General features: G+C 38.6%; 1 protein-coding gene and 1 pseudogene across 1 annotated transcript; one reads left to right on the plus strand and one right to left on the minus strand.

Moving 5' to 3' along the window:
• Positions 1–4,246: 4,246 nt before the first annotated feature.
• Positions 4,247–9,347, minus strand: GZMA (granzyme A). Its single transcript, XM_071425415.1, has 5 exons — positions 9,255–9,347; positions 8,445–8,589; positions 6,641–6,779; positions 5,720–5,986; positions 4,247–4,945 (listed from the first exon to the last, which is right to left on the minus strand). Exons 1-5 carry the CDS (start codon positions 9,313–9,315, stop codon positions 4,790–4,792), a joined length of 768 nt encoding a protein of 255 aa, XP_071281516.1. The 5' UTR covers positions 9,316–9,347; the 3' UTR covers positions 4,247–4,789.
• LOC139589447 (granzyme K-like) lies at positions 7,256–21,184 on the plus strand (annotated as a pseudogene).
• The last annotated feature ends 316 nt before the right edge of the window (positions 21,185–21,500 follow it).

Raw genomic sequence — 21,500 nt, forward strand, 5'->3', positions numbered from 1 at the left:
TGGAAGGAATCCAACTGTGTAAAGCACCAGCATAAAGTGTTAGGTCCTGCTTTTATCTTTGATTCTTGCAATAAATTTTACATTACCTTAGCATCCCCACTGGTAACCACATACTAATTCATATATATTGCCTTGAATCATTCAAGGACTATGATGAGCAGAGACCAGTTCAGGGGTCTGCCTTGTTCTTTGTATCACATAAATTGTCGTATGGAATCTGTCTAAATACTCCTTGAGTTCTATGTTAAATATGTAATTAAATAGAAATTATTTACAGAGAATTGTTTATTATTTTCATAATGGTAATGATAATTAGCACAATTAGGAAAATGTCTTAGCTAGATTTTTAATGGCTTCCTTTCCTTAAACCCACCATCTATATTTGACAGTGATTTAAAATTCAAAAAATTGCATAATAATTCTATCATTATGCATAGTTATGTAATAAGCAAATTAAGAATTCAAATGGGCATAGGAGCATGATATTTGGGCTGAACACAACTGTTAGTTCATTTCATAAGGGTACCATTTCAATTCTGGTTGCCAGCAAATAGTGCAGCTGTCACCATATTGTGAATTTTATTTAGTGCTCACAAGGAATAAAACCCTTGGACTTTAATATATGTTTGCCTTGCAAGATAGGGCCTCAGAAGGTATTCAGATACAGACCAGTAGTGCTATTCATTGTGTTCTGCCTACAAACACCTTTGGAGCTTTGCTTTCATTGTTAGGAATGATCAGAGGCGGGGGGTAAGGATTCATTCTTGCATTTTTATATTAAAAGCCCTCTGAGCTCAGAAACTTGTATTGTTTGGAGTCCTTTCTCTTCTTTTTTTTTTCACAACTGAAAATTTATTTAGAATGTTTCCTGTAGCTGGGAAAGATTAGGATATTAGGGGACTAGAGCAGTGCCAGTCAGTGAAAAATTACACTGTGGTCAAATGCATGAAAAGAAACAGACAGGGCCACAAGTTATCTCTGTAAATGAATGTGAAACCATCATGTCTTTAGTTCTCATGATTTTTAAAACCTCATCTTGTGCTGCTCGCAAGTTATGTGGTTGCTAACTTTAGCTCTGGAAGGTTGAGACCCCTCAGGTGTTTTAGCTACAGTAAACCTGCTACTCAGCTACTGGGTTCTTATGTCATCTCATGTGGTCTTCAAAGAAGATCAGAAAATGGTAATATTGGTTGTCAATTGAGAAACTGCTACCAATAAGCTGATGTCCAAGTGTGGGAAATAGCTTATACTGTGCTTATCTTCTAATATGAACAAGTTTGCTTATAGAGATTTTATCAGACAATTAGAATCTGATTTAAATACTCAAAATAGTATTTTAAATAATTTAAAAAGTTTTAGGAATATTAAAAAACATTTTCCCCCATTTTGAATGTTAAATAAATGAGTAGAATTAGTGTCTTTGCTCATGCATTTTTTAATTTGCCCAGAAATTCTCTCTTTCCTTTGGCAGCACCTAAATTATATTTATATCATTTATATCCAGTATAGGAGGAGGTGCATGACACAAGATGGGAGGCTGTAGCATGGAAGGACCTGACCAATACTGAAACCATCCACATTTTGTTGGATGCTGAATTGTCAAAATAAGAAAGGCTGTTTCTTAGCCTAAGAACTTCTCATATCTTAGTTACTTACTGCTCAGTGTTCACTAGTCAAGCTGTATTGCCCCAGATGTATGTAAGCACAATATCTAAAAGTGGGAGAAGCCACTGATTTCAAAAGCCCATAACTACGAGAGGACCTTGTTTGTGTGACCTGTAGATCCATTATGTGACCATGTCTGAGAAGACATCTAAGGGTGCATTCCGGACTGTAACTAATTTGAAGTGAAATTAAATGCATACTCTAGTGCTTTTTTCTGAATATGCAGAGTGTGGAGCTGCTGAAAGTTGGCCACGTTCTTGCATAGCTTCCTTATGTAGGAAGGTAGAATATGGCATTCTTTTAGCTCATTGTCAGTAACATGCTTGATATGTTGCTCAGGCCCAGGATGAGACAGAAATCAGAACCCATTTCTAAGAACTCAACTTGTTCTTCGTCTGTGGTTTGTATCCACTGAAAACTGAGTCTCCAGGGGTGGAACAGAGGTTTGAGAAAATTTAAGTTGACTAAGATCAGATCTTCATCCCTACAGTCCTGTCCAAGATGGGGCACTGTACAACATATAGAATCCAAAACTTAAGGTCAAAAATAATTTTTGCCTGAAGAATAACTTCATTGCTCATACAGTACATGTGTCTTTCTTCTCAGGTATATCAATATGACAAAACAATCACCTGGAGTATAATGACTGAGGAATCAATTTGTTCCCACACTTAAAAGCACTAAGTCTGGCAGATGTGCCCAGTTCTGCCCCTACGTGACCTGACTTGATGCTACCTACATACACATTAGGTGAGTTTCTGTGATGCAGTTTATACCTGTTGCTTCCCTCCAATTATCTCATATAGCCAGACTGAGAAGAAAACAGTGACATCAAATTATCATAGCATTTTTATTAGCTAGTGTGGGCTCCATTCCATAGTGGTGAAACTCTGTGGTGAATGGGCTCATATCATGACTCTTGAGCAGAGACCTCCCCATTTAGAGGAAAATGCACTTCTCTCTTGCTGCTTATTTTTTCTACAGGTTTATGCTACTGGCAGTAGTGACAGAAGGTAAAATTTTGTTTTTACCATGTAAGTCCAACTCTACAGGCTTATTTTGCGCAATTCACTGAAAACATCCATGTGAAAAAAACACCATTTTTAAAGTATTTTGGAGTAGGTCCTAAATTTTAGGCTAGAAGAGGAAAGCTGCACATTTTTCTGTAGCACATTTCTTCATGCATTAAAAACTTCTCCTTGGTCAGAACCTATCCATCCTGATCTCTAAGGTTCTCCAACATTTGGCTCAGAACCACCATCTGGAAAATTGGGAAATACTTGAATTACAGGATTTGAAAGGGATTTTCCACTGACAAGGGTGCTGTTTGTGACTTTTGGGGAGAAAGAAAAACCATGCCAAAGAGGAAGCAGAATGATGAAATAATGCAACAGCATGATGAAAGAAAGGCAGTGAAAATATGAGCAAAGAAATGAAGCAAGACTAATGTATGGGAAGGGTGAGACAGGCCTAGGTGAGCTGCAGGTTGATAAAGACAATTTTGTTTCCTGAAGGTTTTTAGAATTAGTTTTTGCCTAAGCAGAGGTTTGGTAGTTTACAAGAATAAAAAATTCTGAAATTTCTTATTTCCTGTGTGTTTAAACACAGAATAAAGTCACTGCTCTTTGGGTGTTGGTAGCAGTCAGTGGGTCAAATTCTCCTCTCAGTTTCACTGATGCAATTTTATTTGTCTGAGAGCCTTTTTCTCTGCTCCTGCTTTGCTTTTGTGTTTGTGTGGCCCCTTGTGTGTATATATTGTATGGTCATACTAAGAGTGAAAAAACAATTTATGAATAAGAATAGGAATATGTAAAGTTCTGACTGTGTAATGTTTGTAACAAAGGGCAAAAAAGATGTTTTTCATCATCAAAACTTCCATTAGAGATCCCTGTAGTTCAGGCCTTCTTTATCTTTACCCTTCCTTCTCTAGTGAGAAAACTACTGTCTCTTCTTAATGACATTAGGTAAATGCAGTTGTGTAAAAAAGTTTTAGTTTGTGCTTTCTCTCTGTGTTTGTAAGTAGTGCTTAATTACTAAGGATGGATGGATCAAAAATTTTAAAATTAAAATCAATGCAAAATATCTCCACCACTGAATGTTCCCTGCTTTCTCTTAGCTAATGCCTACCTCCAAGTAAAAACCTCTTGAAGCAACACAAAATAAATCCAAGCCCTTTTTGAGGTGCTCATGGCATTGAAAATGCTCGTCTGTTAATACAGAAGCAGGCCGGAACATTTTTCACAAGAGGTCTATTTGCTGCTTGACAAATACTTGTTGAAGCACTTAAAAATTTCACTGCATGTCTGAAACAGCACTACTGGCATCATAAAATTAAGAGTGCTGTATTATTATCAACAGTGCTGTATCATATTGATGCAGTCATGACATTTCTCTGAAGCATGGGTTTTCAGAAAATTTTTTAAACACAGTGCTGCTAATTTTGGTGTGTTTTGCAAACATTTAACATGTATGGAACATTACACAGATAGTAAACAGATCCTACAGATAGTACAGGGAGTATCTGTGCTGCAAGAGACAGAGCTTTACACATAAATTGACAGCTGAAAGCAGCAGATTTTTATTGCCATTCCTTTATTAAATGCAAAATACATAAAGGGATAAAATCTAGAGGTTCCAAATACAAGACAGTTAGAAAATGAATACCTGTGTCCCACAGTTGCTGCAACTTAATTTCCTGAAGCTTAACAATCCATTATACCTATAAAACCAAGAGGTTTGCTGCAGAGAAACAAAGATTTTTAGGTGTTTGTACTTGTTCCTAGCACACCACTAACTTTCAGGGTTTTTAAAGAAGTCCAGGTACAAAAGAGTGCAATATATACTCAACAAGGAGTGAGGACCCAAACAAGGATTAGATTCTTGATTTGAAATACAAGTCCATGTAGAGCTCAGTGTGAACATGCACTACCGGGATGTTGGAATCCTCAGTCCCAAATACCCCCAATGACTCCATGGCTGACAGTATAAGCTATAAATGCTGTTGTAGCAGAACTACATCAAGCTGCCAAAATTCAGTGTGAGAACACCTCTTTTACCAGACTAGTGAAGCTGTTTTTAAAAGCCCATTTCATTTACACAAACCATGTGGCCCAAACCCAACCTGTTAGGCCCCCCCTATGGTTTTCCTTATCCACTCAAGGTGTCGCTTTGTGAGTCGAGTGTAGACACCAGGGCCATGAGCATTGCCACAGTCCTTCTTCCCAAATGAAGTGATGCCTCTCATAATATTATTACATCTTAAAGGTCCACCAGAGTCCCCCTAGAAAAAGGGAAAATACAGTCATTCAAATCAACAAAAGCTAAAATATGTTTCCTTTAAATAAAATTTTCACTAGTTAGATGGGGAAAATAAAAATGTAGCCAGTATTATTAAGGATCATTTTTTCCTCCTTGGAAATTAGGATTTCCGACAGCAAAACAAATGAAAAAAAAAAGGCGTCATATAATTCAATCTAATCTTTTAAGTGTGCATAATGGGGAATGAATCTAGCTAGGGAAGAATCAGTCTCTTTGAAATTGAAGAAAAAAACTGAAAACTTTCCTAGTGGAAAGTGTAAGCCTCCAGAAATTCAAACCCTTTTAAATGCAATATTTAAATCTTTTAAAATGTGGTAGTTCTTACACAGTCGTGTACTTGACTTGGGACCCAGTTAAAATGCTTTTTATCAGCAAAACCTATTTCAAAGTCTTCTGACATCAAATAAGTTGTTCCACTGAGGTTAGCTACTTGCAAATGGACTTGTAAGCTGCTTTGTGGACATTTTAGTATTAAACTCATTTTATTGAAGATGAGGATAGCTATCTGCCATGCCTGGACACAACTGCAATATTGAAAGGCTGTGAAGGTGAATTTACTCATCTTAAGTTTTGATTTTAACGCTTGGAAGAACAAGCCTTGGTAAATTCACTGACATTTGATAAAATTCTTCACTGATTTTAAGAGAGACAGAGATTGTAAATATGTAATGCTGATACATTATATTTTATTTTATTTTTATTATACAATTTATGCAGTCATAGTAGATATACTTACACGACATGAATCCTTATTCTTAGCTCCCGCACATATCATGTTCTCTGTTATGACAGGTTTGCCATTATAATGCTTTTTATCGTTGCATATTTCCCTCCTGATGACAGTGACATTGACTTCCATCAGGGCAGTAGGGAACTTGACTGGACGATTTTTAGTAATACCCCATCCTGCTACTGTGCAAACTGTTCCTGGTTTGGGATCATTATCTGAAGGAGGCAGGGGGATTGTTTGCACAGCTTTATTAAGCTTTGCTCTTCTCTGAAGCTGTAGAAGATATGGAAAATAGGTATTATGGCACAGAGTCTAACAGAGGCCCTTGCATATTAACCATTGGATCTTTCCCATTATGGTAATTAATGCAATCCCTTTCTGAGATTTCTCAATTCTTTGTGACAGTAGTTATGTCATCAATGTAAGAGTGGGAAAATGAGTATTCTTTGTCTCATGAGAACCCACTTTGATGATCTATTAGCTCTAAAAAACATCTTATTTTACTTCTCTGGCTCTCAGACCATTTAGAAGACAAAATAACAGTAATTACTGATGCTGGCAAAATTGTAGATCAGAAAAGCCAGACATTTTAATTAGAACTCCTTTTCAGACAGAACGTTAGTGCTTTTAACCAAATGTTTTATCTGCATGTGTTTTTATTCCTTTATGGAAAAGCCAAAAACTGAAATGTCTTGATAGAGCTCCAGAATGTGTATACTAGCCGTGGCAACCATTACAGGAATTGTTGATTGCCTTAGTTACCAGTGCATCCCCAATTCCCCAGGCTGTTGGATTAGCAGACCAGACTATATCACTCCAGAAAAAAAGGCCCCAGAAACTCCCTTGGCTCATCTCCCTAGATGAGAAGAAGGAAGAAAATAGTTCAGTGTAGTGTGTATATTCCATAAGTGATATATAAATCTGTACCTGCAGCAGCATAATGTCATTTTCCCTGGTACTGGGGTCGTAGCATGGATGAGGAATGTCTTTTGCAATCCGAAAAGCTTGCTGTTCTTTTTCTCTTTTTGTCGATGAATGGGCTCCAAGAATAACTTGGCTATTTTTCCTGAGGAGAGGACTACATAGTTATTTGGATTCACTGTGATGTAACCCTAAATTTTTTACTGGTAATAATGTGGTGCTATAGTGACCAGCTTTTACAGTCTCTTTTCCTGTGCCTGAAAAGCAACAGTAATTTAGAAATATCTAAAAGATGACCCTGGTCATACAACAGCTAAAAGAAAAATATGACTCAGTGAATCAAACTTCATACTATCTTATTTTCATCTTCCCAGGAGCACAGAAAAGTTTCAGGTACTTGACTCTGTATCCATCCCTATTGTTCCCTTTTGGGAACCGAATGAGTGGTGAATCTGGTGGGTGCACCAGATTTGCTGTGGGCACTTGTCTCACTAACAGTGTCCTCTGAAATTTGCTCTGAAAATTTAGGAAAATAGGCCACAGAAGTGTTAGTTCAGATATCCTGACTGTATTGAAATGTACCATTGCTTTACTCTAACATATTTCAACACCATTTTCTGAATCTGTGTGAGACAGAGCTCATTCCTCTTCTCTAGGTTTTTCTGCAACTTCCTGTCCTTCCAAGGTCCTCAAGTGGTGGCAGAGTTGTGCGTGCTGCTGCTCTCTGACAGACACCAGCAGTCTGGCACTCCTTGGCCAAGCAGGTTAAGCAGACATTACTACCTGACCACAGGTACAGCTGCTTTTGGGCAAACAATGCATCCTACAGCTGAGTGGGAGAATATTCTAGGAGCTGTGTGTATTGGCACTCATTCATGTCTTATTGTGGAAAATGCAACCCTGGGAAAGTGGTCACTCCTTTCTTTCATCTATTGAGAGCTGTCTATTGACTGAGCCGTCATTACGTTAATAATTAATTGTATTTTCTCTTAAACAGAATCTCATTTGGAAACATTCTTTACTTTCTGTTAATACACAGCTTTTGGGCCCAGAGCTCTCTTTATAGTAGGTCCCACAGATCTCCCTGTCTGGACAAGGGCAGGAGAGATGGATACATTTTTCTGACATCTGCAGAGTCCAGTGGCTCACTGGTCCTGGTCAGGCTGTTGACAGAGCCTGTGTGAGGAGGTCTGGCTCAGTATCAGCTTCAGTCCTCCTCACAAAAGCAAGTAGGGGTGGGATGTAATTCAAAACTCACTTCTTGCCTTGCTGAAGGACTCAGTAGAACTCACCATTTGCATCTTGATTTGGACAGGAAAAGAAAGAAGGCTGGCAAGCCAACATACCAAGCAAGACAGAGATCTCTCAGTGTCTCCTGTCATCTGTTTGGAGGATTTCTGCTCCTGTGTTAACCACATGCTGTCTTTTCTGCAGTGAACTGTGTATCTCTTATAGAATAAAATTACAAGATTTTTTTTCTCAGAGCAGCAGTTTTCTCACCTAGTGTACAGGTTGACTGAGAAAACAGGTATAAAACTTTTCCCCAAATTCACTGCTTCAGTATTGCTATTCTATGCTAATGTGCAGCTAGAAGTTTTTAGATATCTCCTCAGAAACAGATGTGATCAGTATACTTTGTTATATTTTTTTACTCACTGTAACAAATTTTTCTGATAGAACCTATAAAGCACAGTAATCAGAACATGATCATGGTAAATGGATAAAATTACCAGATATACTAACTCTCCTGCTTGAACAGAGATATCAGACACCCACTAAGGACAATCTCTGAATCAGAGTAAGAACTTACACTCTACAATGTGCAGCTGTTAACACCCAGTTTTCCTTAATTAAAGCTCCTCCACAAATAATTCCTCTTTGTCCCTTGATTTGGGCCATGAATGGTCTCGAGTGTGGCGCTACTTCATTTCCTCCAATGATATCCACACACAGACCTAAAAAAGTAAGCCACAAGACACACAGCTGAGCTGACAAATACTGTAAGACACTCCAAGTCTCTTAGAAAACATGGCTGTTGTAATTAGAAGGGATACAGACACACAAGTATGCACATATGTCACAATGATGGTCTTCAGGGTAGAATTTTAAAACCGCTTAGCAGAATTACTTCATTACATTTCAATAATACTGAAGCAAGATCAGTGGGGTGAGCTTGGGCAAAAACCCCACACCAAAGTTTTGTTGCTTTTGCACAGATTTCTTTTCTTGAAGATTACTGATACAGTTAATTTCTTAGCTTTCATTGTGAGTAACAATCCCCCATATCTCCCATATCTTAAATATTGTGCAGGGAAACTAGATTATGTAGTATAAGCCACATTATGTGAGTCTGTTTTCCAGAAAAAGAGAAAATCAAGCAGTTAAGGTATGTGTATAGCTCTGGAAAGAAAGATGAGATAATCATTATGTTTTCTATTCAGAACTCCTCCAAACAGCTCAGACTTTGCAGCTTTATTTAAGACCCATTCATAAATTATTTTGTTTGTGTGAAAGACCAAACACATGCAGACAGTGGAGAGGAACTAATTTTAAGAATTCAAATAATAATTGTGACCATTTCCTTTACATTAATACATATTAGCTTAAAGTGTGTACTTACCTCCATGAATTGCCAGGAGAATGACAGTAGTGAAGGTGTACCAAGGGAGGAAAGCACCCATGATTTCTGTCTGATGTTCCTTCTTGTTCACTCTTTAATATATGTCTATCTACAAATCTATCAATATATATGCATAAATGAAGAGGATGTGGGTTTTGTTTTTCCTCTTAAGGGGGTAACCATGACAAGGAAACCCTCCCCAGCGAATGTACCTTACAGCAGAAGTGTTACTGAGAATTTGCGTCATCTGCTGTGGTGTGAAAACAGGCTCTACCCCACTTTGTGTTCTGTCTGCAGCATTTGCAAAGAACTGATATATGAGTATAGGGGTGAAACACAGTGGGACTCGGCTCACATAAATTTAGCCTGATTCAGTTGTCCACATGAAGTTGTATACTTTCATTCCAGACACCTCAGGTGGCTTCCAGGTCAGACATGGATTCCAGTCCATTCTCCTTTAATGAAATATCTGTTCTGCTCAGGAGACCCTCAGGGCCAAGGAATCTGATGTTTTCTCATTTCAGGGTCTGATACTACCTCATTAGGTTTGCACTGGCTGAGCTTTCACAAAGGACTGAGTGTAGTTTCATGGCCTATAGCTATTGTTTGCACAGCTTTATTAAGTTTAATGATGATGTTTAAAGTGTCTTAAAAATGTTTTAGGTCTTCTGAAGATGCTGTGCCAGATTTGCCAGCTCTGCTTCTGTGTCTGGAAAGCCCACAGTATTACCTCAAATGTGACTAAATGCTGAGTTTTAGGCAACTGAATTGAGTCCTGAAAACTCAGGGTGGCTGGGCACTGGAACAGGCTCCCAAGGGCAGTGGTCACAGCACTGGCCAGACAGAGCTCAAGACATGTTTGGACAATGCTCTTAAGCACATGGTTTGATTCTTGAGGTGTCCTGTGCAGAGCCAGGTGTTGGACTTCAATGGTCCTAGTGGGGCTTCTTTCAACTCAGGGTATTCTATGTTTCTTCTATGAATAAGTCTTATCTAGGGCCTTGTAAAGGCACAATTTCTCTCTTGCAAATATATCCCCAAATAATAAAAATAACTTGCATCAATATTAAATCATTTGGAGAATCAACTATTCTATAACCTATATATTCTATGACTAGTGAAATGTCACTGTCACACAGACTGGAAGGTTTCTTGAAGTCTTGAGCCCCACAACAGGCAACGTGCAGAAAGGAGTCCACAGTAAAGAGCTTGCAGAAATCTTCTGTGCTCTTGCTGTGTCATACCTTGAGCTCACTGGCCCAGAACCATGTGAGTTTCACCTGTAGAAGACCTTGGACAGACTTTGCTCAAATTTGCTGTTGCTCTCCCTTCTGGGACAGAGGATAACTTGGCAGGTGTGGATGTAATTTTAGAGACTGTGGAGCTCTTTGTCACTGATGTGTCTTTGTTGAGACACAGTCACCTATGTGACAAGGTGACAGCTCCATGCACTGCTAAAGCTCAGATTTACCAAGATTTAATTTTCTTAAATTTTTCTTCTCATTACTAGCACATTCCCCATAATTATCATCACTTTGTAGCACCAATGTTCTTTTTTACACTGTTCTCCTGGACACAATATCACCAGGTATCATAGGTACAATTCTTTCTTTTATCAGTCACAATTATTTGACAAAGTGTGTATTATTTTTTTTAATTAGCACTCTTACTATATTGAAGCTGTTTCCTGTCTGGACTATGAGGAGGCATGATCAGGATGAACACTTGTGAGCAAAAATCCTGTATGCTCAGACATGCTTAAACTTGTAATGCTACAATGATTCATCCTTGGATGGTCCTATGTGAGGTGCAATGGCCAGTAAAAAGAGGTTTGGCATGTATCATCCTATGTTTGCCTGATCTGTTTTCAAGGAAAATCTCTCTGAAAGACATGGAATTAGCAAATGTTCCTAGATGTTTTCCAGGTAAATAGATACAGGTAAATCTATGCCTGCTATCTAAAACCTAATTTCTATGGCCTGTTTATACTATTTTTCGGTTTCTAGTTGCACTTCTATTTACTTCTAAATCATACTTACTTCTAAAGATGTTTCTGAAACTCCATAGGTACTAGCATATCCATGCTTCTTCAAAAATCCCTTCCAATTCTGAGACATCCATTGACATTGACAATGAGAATTAGAAATATGGAGTCTAAACTATTGTTCAGTATCAATTGATGACTTTCTGTGCAAGTTCCTGATGACCTCTCTGACAATCTGCAAAATCCCCGATGGCATGGGTATGAAAGATCAGATTGATATGCATATAACCAGTACCAATTTTGTACCCAAATGCTTTGTCAGAGAGTTATCTTCCTCTTGTAATTTACGTCACTGAGGCTGAAAACTTGACATAAAATTTTAGGGTGTGCAATTAGTTGGCTGGGCTCCTTTGGTTATGGCAATAACTTAATTTATGGTGAAGTTTAGATTCTGTTGGCCTTTTACATTTAAAGGGAAGCACCAAAACAAAGCTTCCTTCTCAAGTCAAATTCTTTTATTAGATCCTCTGTTGCTTACTTAATTGGTCTTCAAGAGGAGAGAGGTATTGTAGGCAAAACACTCTGTCCTTTCTCCCTGCAGCGCTCACAAAGCAAAGCCACTCGCTTGGCAGAAGCCACTGCCTGAGTAAAGGAACAAAGTGTGCATGCAGTTCTGTGACCAGCCTCTGCCTTTGGGGAGGGCTCCTATGGGCTGCAGGCCCATGGCTCAGTGGATCACTTTCAGATCTGTGCATTACTGTGCTGAGGTCTTCTATCCCTTATCTTACACTCTCTCATTTTGACCTTTTTCCTTCCACAGTGACTCTCTTCCTTTTTCCTTCATGCTGCTTTCTGTGGTGCTTGAGGTGAGCACCAGATTTGATTTTAGGACACTTGTTCAGGAGACCAATTTAAACTGTGCTTCTAAACCTTCCAGGTTTGCTGGCACTGAGTTCAGGCAGTCTCAGCTCAGCTGAAGGGCTGTTTTCTTGAGCTGGGAAGGGAGGGCAGAACAGAGGTGCAGAGCTGGCAGCTGCCAGGAGCACAGCAAGGCAGAGCTGCCACACTTTCCCTGTCTTCTCCTTGGGCTATCACATCCCCAGTCCCACCCCAGTGCGTCTGGACACATCCCTTAGTGGCTGGGAGACAAACTCCCAGGGACTTGCTGTATGCCAGGCCATACCTATTTTATTTCCTTCTCTGGTACTAGTGCCTCATGGTTGTCTTTTTTGCCTCAGCTATTCACTCAGTGTCCCTGTTTCCATTTATTTGCTCTGTGATACCAGTGGAAAACGCAGTAGCACAGAAATTCAAGTAGATGTAGTAAACTCAGGGAGTCCTCAAGGCCTTGCAGCAGATCAGCATTCCTTCTATGATGTTGCTAATACTTGGCAAAAAGAATCCAGCATTAGATATTATGGTCTGGGAACACAAGCCTTCTATTTATTGGCCAGAGCATGAATCTGTTTCCTATTTTGTCTCTTATGCTCTTTTCTAATCCAGCTATTTATTGGGAGGGCAAAGCCATAAAGGACAAACATAATTATGCCTTTAGGACTCTCTTTGCAGAGATTACCTGTGGATAGTCTCCAGTGGGTGAATAATTCTGGGATTAGATGGAGAATGGAGAGTGACTTTGGGGAACTGGAGCTGGCTGTTTTAAGAGCTGATGAATTCTAGTAGTAATTTGTTTTCTTTTAAAAGCGCTTTGGAAGAGTCTTCTGAAACATGAATTGTGCTGCACCATGTGCATGTTTTCAAACTGGGTTCTAACTAATAAGATTCTGTGATGCAGAAATAAACATTTCTGTGCTACAATCTCATTCAACAATGAGATTGAGACTGAGAGCTGCCATTCTGTAATTCTTGAATAAAAATGAGAGCTAGTTATATTGGGCAGGTTGTATTTCAGATTATTTCTAAACATAATGAATATGGTAGCAAGTGTTGTAACTTCTTCACACAAGGGCAGACAGGGCTTTTTGTAGTGGTTTACCAGCAAGGTGTGCAAGACATGCATGCAGACACAGAGGTCTACAATTCAGAAATGTCTTTCTCACCAATTTATCTTTTTTTGTGACCACATATTAGATTTTGTTTTGTGTTTGGCAGTTTCAGAGTCTAGGGTTTTCTGTATCTGAAAGCTGCTCCCCACAAAATTATTTTTAATAAAATACAAATTGCTTTGTCTTACATGTGTGTGGCTGGTCTTGGCCTGTCTTTTATATGCTATATTCCATTATTCATAAAATAACAGATGTTTGACAGTTCTCAGTGGCTTTTGTTAATTTACATATGAATATTTTCAGTCTTTCAACTGAAGGGCAGTGGAATTCTGTGGAGCAATTGTTGGCTGCTGATGTATCTTGGTCCACAGGAATGACTTGTGTACTTTATGTGCCCCAAGTTTTCTCAATTTGGGTCCACAGTTTAGGAGCAACTTTTGAACTCCACACGCCCGACTATTCCTTCACACTGCCATTCCCTGAAGCCTTTTCAGGTTGCCCATTTTTTCCCACCAGCTTAAAGATGGCTGGTTTAATTCTCACTTTTTTTCCTTTCTTTTTCTTTTTCTTTTTTTTTTTTTTTTCCATTTGAAGCCAACAAGTGCCTTGAACACCCTGAGACATCTAGGTGTTATTCAGGGATTAGGCTTTATTTGGTTTTATTAGGAGTTTCAAGAATCAGGCAAGTTTTAAAGAAACTGGAAGAGAGAATCTTGAGAAATCAATCTGCAGTAAAATAACACAATATTAACAATGTAAGGGGAAATTTCAAGTGAGGGAGCTATTAGTAAAAACTTTCAAACCCTTTAGGAGTTTTTCCTGTAGGGGACATTTACAGTGTTCCTGATATAGCAAATAGCAGCAGCTATGACACCTGGAAGCTATTCTGCTCTCCTGCTCTCTTTAATTGCTGTTACCCTACTAACAAGATGCAAGTACTCACCTAAGAGTAAAAATATTCAAATCCCCAGTTCCTCTGAATAACACATAATATAATTGCACTTCTGTTGCTCTTCAGGTGGCTGCATGGACATTATTGGAGAACATGAAGTGCATCCTCATTCCTGGCCTTATATGGCTGCTATCCAGGACAATAATTTAGGTGTTTTTTGTGGAGGAACTCTTGTGGAAAAACAATCGGTTTTGACAACAGCACCTTGTGAGTAAGTATCTTAAAATGGGGCAATTTGTCATTGAAGTGAGGCATGGTATGCAGACCTCTAAGTGAAGAAAGGTGAGTATGGATTTTTTAATAGGTTGTTAAAAGCTGCAGTTCTCCCCCTGGAATGTTCCTAGAACTTGTCATTGTTTTTAGTTGCCATAAACTACTGATCTGCATTACAGCGTTATATTTGTTAGTGAGATCCTGCCAAAGTTACAGCATAAATAATGTGCTGTTAAAAGATCAAATTAATTCTTTATGCATGTGAAAAAGCAATGTCTTAGAGAAGAGAATATGTCCCAAGGATTTTAAACAAATCTTATATGTATGCCTGGAATTAAGCCTCAAAATACCCTGAGAAATGAATTTGAATTAGATGCGGACACTATTCCTCTCCTTTTGAGTGGCTTAGGCTCACAAACCCAGAATGTCACTCATGAGTGTGACAAGGAACCTTGTCCTCTTGACAAGCTAAATGTGAGCAGAAGCACCGCTTCCCCAGGTGCGATGTTCTGCTGCTGAGCAGCTGACTCAAGGTAAGGGGGACATCTACTGTTCACATTAGGAAGTAAAATGCCCTTTTTTTCTTCAACTTCTTCCGGAATTGCATTTTAGTTCTGCAATTTTCCCTTCCTTTTTGACTATCTAAAAGGAAAACAGTTACAATAAACCAGAGCAAACCTGACCTCCTTAAACTCAGTGTGGGCAGGTTGGCCAGCCTTCTTCTGTGAGTTTGTCTGAAATAGAGGACACAGTTTCTACAGAGTGAATTTGACTTTCACTATTTTTCAGCTGAATCAGGTTTGATTGTAAGGGTAGAAATATTCATTCCCAGCATTCTCTGTTTAGCAACTTTACAAAACATAACCAATATTCCTTTTTGGAATTTAGGGACTTTTTAATGGGATCTGGAGTCTCTTACTCTTCAGTCAATATGTCAGATATAGCCAGTCAGGTACATTTATAAAAATTCAGATTTGTTAGCTGTTCAGTGGAAAGGGCATTTTCTGTCTCTGATCCTGTGGAGAATGTGCTCTGGTAACTGATTTTCTTACAGCACACTGTTTTGGTTTGACTTTAGGTCTTTGTCTTTGGGGCAAGCTGAACCAGCCTGGTTTCCTTCTCTTCTGCTGTAAGGCAATGCTCACACAAAACTCATCAACACCTGTTCTGTGCCTGGTGCAATTGCAGTGCATGTAAAACTTCCTAATTAATTGATCTCACGTGTTAATGATGCCTGAAATAATTTTTTTCTTGGGCAAAAGCATGAATTCAGCAACATGAATCTCTGTGTGGCCCATGAACCACCTATTAGAGTCACAGAGATGCAGTTTTGAGAGACATATCATTCTCTCTGAGGACATGTGCTTTGTAGATAAAAAGAGAAATTTTTGCACTACAACACTGCCTTTGCAGATATTTTCACAAACAAACTTTCATGTATAAATGAAGGAATTCTGTCTTTCAGTGGCACATGCATCTTGAATGAAGAAAATTGTTCTTCCATAGTTTGTATTGATAAAGTCTTTTTTCTGGCTTGAATGAATTTTCCTACTTATAGTGAGATTATGTTCTGAAAATGAAGCACAGGAAACCAGCAGTATGTGTTCTGCAATGTCAAATATTCGGGTTGGATTAAGTTTAGCAGGGCAAAATGAAGAAAGACAAATGTTAATAAATACATTTCTGATTATACTTATAGAGCTTGGAACATAGTGGAATTTATTGGTTGCTTAACTCTTAATGTTTATTAGCAGGAAGTGAATGTATAACTCTTTGAATTTTAACATTCTCCCTTTTTTTTAATATTCACTACTGGGATATCTTGGGTTAGGCAACACACACATCCTTATTCCTTAATGTGCTGAATCCTGTGTTTAGAAAACTAAGGACAAAAAGTTTATAAATATTAAAGATACTCACTTTAGCAGAGCATTTACCTGTATTTATAATGCTCAGGATAAGCATTGAGTGTTGATGTGTGTTCTGATGTGCTACTGATGCCAGCAAAGTTTCAGTCCTTTGCAGGATTAGGTCATAAATCCAAAGGAGACCTTCCAGAGATTATTGAAAGGCATCAGTAGCAGCTGTCCTTGTGCAAGCAGCTCCCCTTATAAAGATGGGAGGCTCTTTCACAAAATTAATTCCAAACCCTGAAAATCTCTGGAGGTCAGTTATCACACAATTATTTCACTAAACTATATTTGCAGTAAAGAAACATTATTTAATAGAGGCAAAAAGATGCTCATGTCAAAACATTGAAATGAATGATTTTGCTGCTCTGTTTTAATCACGTTGTTGTAAAACGAAATGGTGTTGTGTTAAACATCTTTTGATTATCCTCAGAGATGTTGCTCAGTTCCTGTAGTGATTTTCTCTTCCTGTATTTTCTATAGGTTCTAGAATAAATGAATTGGAAGACAGCTGTTCTTGGAGCTCATTGAACATCCATTCCTGAAGAAGAACAGCAGATATTTGGGATTATGGAAACCTTTCCTCACTGTCAGTTTGACTACCCTCCCTTTGATAATGGCATAATGCTCCTCAAGGTATTGTTTTAATTACTGCTGTAATTTTATGAAAAGAATTTTGCTGATGATCACTTTGGCTACTCTTTGGTATTGAAGAGTACATTTTTAGATAACAGTATCAGAGAATAGTCTATTTTTGCTTGTATTAATCTGGATGAAGTTAGAGGATCACTGGCTCCATGAGCAGAGATGATATTTCAAGCCCATTCTGTGCTCTAAAAACCCCTCTTTTTAATCCATTCACTGCAGCAACCCCTCCAAACCACAAAGCACATTCTCCAGTAATTTTTCAAAGGCAATGCTGAAGGGATGTATGCAATGGAGTCCAGCTCACATCTCTATCCCAGAGTTAGACCTTGCACTGGACTAAGTAAAAACAGAGATGAAATTTACTGTTAATTTTCTGGTGTCAGCAGATAAAGTGAACGTGTGGATAATACAGGACATACAGACTCAGCTCTAGGAGCACAGAGTGGTCACAAAGGGGAGTAGACTCTGGACACTGCAGAATCAAGCATGGAAAATGTCCTTGCCAACATTATCATCTGATGCCGAAGTGGGGCAGAGCTGTAAGAATTTGAATTTACAGGGGGGTTGGGACAATATGCTCTTTAAGGTCCCTTCCAGACCTTAAAGAACTGTAACATTCTATTATTCTATTATTCTGTGACCAGAACCTGGTTTTTAGTATTTAGCTGGCATCGCTGGTTTGACAAAGCAATGACATGGGGAGGAAGGTAACCGTGTCCTTCTCTGTGCTAGCAGGAGCCTACAGGCTCCGGTAGGTGGCTCAGCCACCTCATCCGTGGCTCAGGCACCTCATCATGGTTCATCTCGGAGGAGCTCCTTCCCCCAGGTGTTAGTGAGCATTCTACTTCTGCTTCCTTGTCAGCGTAGACCACGCTCATCTCACTGGCTTCTCCTGTGGCCACTTGTCAGGAGCACCAGGGTATCTGTGAACGCAACACCAAAATGGATCATGAGGAATTAATATTTCTAGAGCTGAAAATCACAACTCTGTTCCAGAATGATATGGATATCTCAAAATCCTTTGAATTTGATACAGAAGCCAGGATAGTACTAGTGCCAAAGCTTACCTCCCATCTCTCCACTTCTGCAGTAATGGAGTATTCAATGGCTTGGAATAAGCTTTCCATCTTTGGAACTTTCCAGCAACACTGGCAACAATAACTGCAAAGACTTTTTAAAAAAAAAAAAAATTTGATTTGTTGGAATGCATTTTTTGAAAGGTATAAAGCCAGAATTGTTTTGCTGAGAACCATACAGCACCCTGTTAAATGAATCATGGTGCAGTGATCATAAGACTGAAAATGTCTCTTCAGTACCTGTGAGCCCTTACCAAGCACACTGAGGATATATGTCAGGGTTTGGCTGTGTTTTCATTTACTGACCTCTGCTGAAGGATGGATCTGTCAGGCAAAGGCCAACAAAACACAGACAGTCTGAATCATTTAACCCCTTTAGAATGTCTCAGAGCAAAAATTGGCAGTCTGAATAAACTGGGACCTGATTTTTCCTCAATTATGTTGCTGCTTTTGTGATTAATTGCTTATAGTTTTGTTTTCGTCTTTGTTCATGGGCACAGTGCACTGTGGTTTGAGACTTTTGTGTCAGTCAAGCACCAGAATCTGATTTCAACACTGAAGTTTAGTGGCAAGTTAGGTTTGTGAACAGGACATAGATCCAACAACCTAACTCCCATGTAGATTTTACATTTCCCACTGTATCCAATGGAAATCTGGGCTTGGACTCACTACTGCTGCTATAGATGGGAAATTGCTGTACTGCTACTATGGAAAGTCTTGTGAATTTTTAAAGGGACAATTAAGCTCAGGATCAGTTCCTAAGTAGTGAAAAGTGATTTTAAAGAGAGGTGTTGGTAAAATGAGATTAAATGATAATAGAAACTATGTGATGCTTCCATTCCTTTCTACATAAGAAATCTAGTTTTTCTAGAAATCTTGTTTTTCCTTCTTTTTTCTTTTTCCTTTTTAGCAGAATGATACTGCCAATCTGAATAAATGTGTGCAACTTTTGCCTCTGCCTGACTTTTTTGAAGATGTTGGAGCTAGCACACTCTGCCAGGTGGCTGGCTGGGGAGACAAATTGCCAGGAAAGCCCCTGAAATGTCTCTGGAAGAAACTCTTTAAATTGCCAATAGAAAAAGCTCTGACAAACATTATGCTGGTGACCCAAAAATAACCAACAACATGTAGTGTGCGCTACAGGGAAAAGTAAATTATATCTGAGTGATACTTGTGGGGTAAGAAGCAAAGTTACAAAGTGGGGAACATATATTTAACAATGGTTCCCTTCTCACTGGGGACAAAGCAGGGTTAGACATCTTAGGAGGACAATCATGTGTTAAGTGATTTTAGCAACATTTGTGAGAGACTTTATTGCTGTGAAAAAGACTTGTTAAAATTTTGTTTAGTTTAGGTCAGTGTACCAATCAAGATCAAGAGAGTGGCAATTTGAGCTGGGATTATCTATTAACTTCAGGTATATTTCATTAGCTACAGTGCTCTCCTTAGACACCACCTGTAGTTATGGGAGAAAAAGCAGAGCTATCAGGGTCTCAATCATCTGATGCTTTCCAGAAGTCAACCTCTGAGTAGTACAGCATTAACTGTATACTCAAAAGAGCTGTTTGTATCTTGCTTTTGATGCTCTCTGTGCTGAATCCAGAAGAGACAACTGATAAAGAGGTGAGGTGAGAATCAATTTATACTAAGAATAAAAAATGTATTTTGAAATAGAATTATGATAGCACCCTGCTGCTCCACAGCATTTGCATTGAAGGCTCCCTCAGGTCTGAGAAGCAACCTCTCTTTATTCCTCAACCAATTCCCACAAATGACGTAAGCCAACTTCTCCATTTCATAGGCTGGAAAAGGTTGGAGACAACATTTCCAAACATTCTTGTGCACTGCAGATGGCACTGCATGCTTCTCTGGTGAGAAATGGACACACTGACAGCTGCTTCTGATTTGTCTTCCAGGGAGATTCAGGTGGGCCATTAATCTGTGCTGGTCAGTACTGGGGGATTGTTTCTTTTGGAGAAACATGTGAAAAACACAAGCGTACCTGGAGTTTATATGTGGCTGACTGAAGAATATATTGACTGGATAAAAAGAACAACTTCCAGTTATACAGATTCATGAAACAAGAGCATTTTAATAAATATTGTGCTGTGCATTAGAGCTGGATGCTGCTGCTTTAGTGCACCACCTTGAAATGTACCTCCCAGCTTTACAGCTTTGCTGACACCACCACAGCTTTTTGTGAACAGTTCAAAGTATCCATATTTGTACAGATAACACTTTTACTAAGCTTTAGCAGGACAGTGCCACATAGAAAACATAATTTGTATTGGATTTCACTCTACTTCTTACTAGGATGGGAATGTATTCATTGCACCTGGGATAAAGCAACTTTTGTTAATGTGTACTTACACAAAAATTCAGTTTCAGAATGATAGTGAATGAGAGGTCTGTGGAATGAGAAAAAATAGAACAAAAGCTTAAAAATGTTCAAATATTTATCTGTGATGTTACTAAATTCATTTTACCATTATTCAATATTTATCTAAATTCAATTTCAAAGAGTTAAAATATTAAACAGAGAGAAACAGTTTTCCAATTAGTCTTCATTATAAAGATACAAATAGAGATAAAAATAATGTCTGTGTTTTCTCCCTAGATTTTTTTCTTTCCTTTTAAATTTTTTTTTTAATTTTGTGCATGTGGGTTTTTTTTTTTTTTTTTTGGGGGGGGGCGCGGGCATTGGGTCTGTTTTTTTTTTGTTTGTTTGTTTGTGTTTTATTTGGTTGATCAAATCAACCAAATAAAACACAAACAAACAAACTCCCAGCTTGTTCATAATCTCATTCTTTTGGTTAATAACACTCAAAATGAACAATACTGACTGTAATAGATGTAATTATAGTTCTTTAAGACAGCTCCTAACATCTGTCAAAACAAACAGGACTCTGGCTATGGATTTCAACAGACTTCTAATAACAGAAGGACCTGGTGTGTTTCTGAAGAAATCTGTGGTTAGCTTGCTGTACTGCATCACCTTCCAAATATTTTCTCGGTCTATTTTAACTAACAGTTTTGAAGTGACCATCTGCAGAGTTTCTCTGCTTCTGTGCTTATTGCACTAACATGCACCAAATACTGTAAACTTTGAGATGTTGCAGAGGCATGAATAAATAGCTCCAGAAAAACAACCTACTGGCCTTGATTATTGACCAGGAGCCATGCCAAAGTTCTGAGCAGAGCAGAACAAGCTCATAGAAGATATATATGCAGGAAAGAAGCAACAGAACACCACAAATCTGGGTCTGTCATGGGCCATAGTGCAATAAAACCTGTCACTGTGGTGTGTGGGGGCTTAGACCCAGTTCTTGTCCAAGGTTATGGGAAGGAAGATCTTAGAAGATGTCAGTGGGATTTGACTCAGTGCTGGAATACAGAGAAAACTGTGAAAAACTGAGGGAAAAAAATCAGAAGATATATAAAAGTGGAAAGAATAATG

The sequence above is a fragment of the Agelaius tricolor genome, unplaced genomic scaffold (assembly GCF_023055355.1).
Source record: "Agelaius tricolor isolate 1412-34295 unplaced genomic scaffold, bAgeTri1.0.p SCAF_4, whole genome shotgun sequence".
Lineage (NCBI taxonomy): Eukaryota > Metazoa > Chordata > Aves > Passeriformes > Icteridae > Agelaius > Agelaius tricolor.

What these genes read in the sequence shown, in the direction of transcription:
- GZMA (XM_071425415.1), bottom strand. Translation starts at nt 9,315, where the DNA reads ATGGGTGCTTTCCTCCCTTGGTACACCTTCACTACTGTCATTCTCCTG. An exon ending in TCTCCTGGCAATTCATGGAG is followed by an intron (nt 8,590 to 9,254) that starts GTAAGTACACAC and finishes TTACTTTTTTAG; the next exon opens with GTCTGTGTGTGGATATCATT. An exon ending in ATGACATTATGCTGCTGCAG is followed by an intron (nt 5,987 to 6,640) that starts GTACAGATTTAT and finishes TATCTTCTACAG; the next exon opens with CTTCAGAGAAGAGCAAAGCT.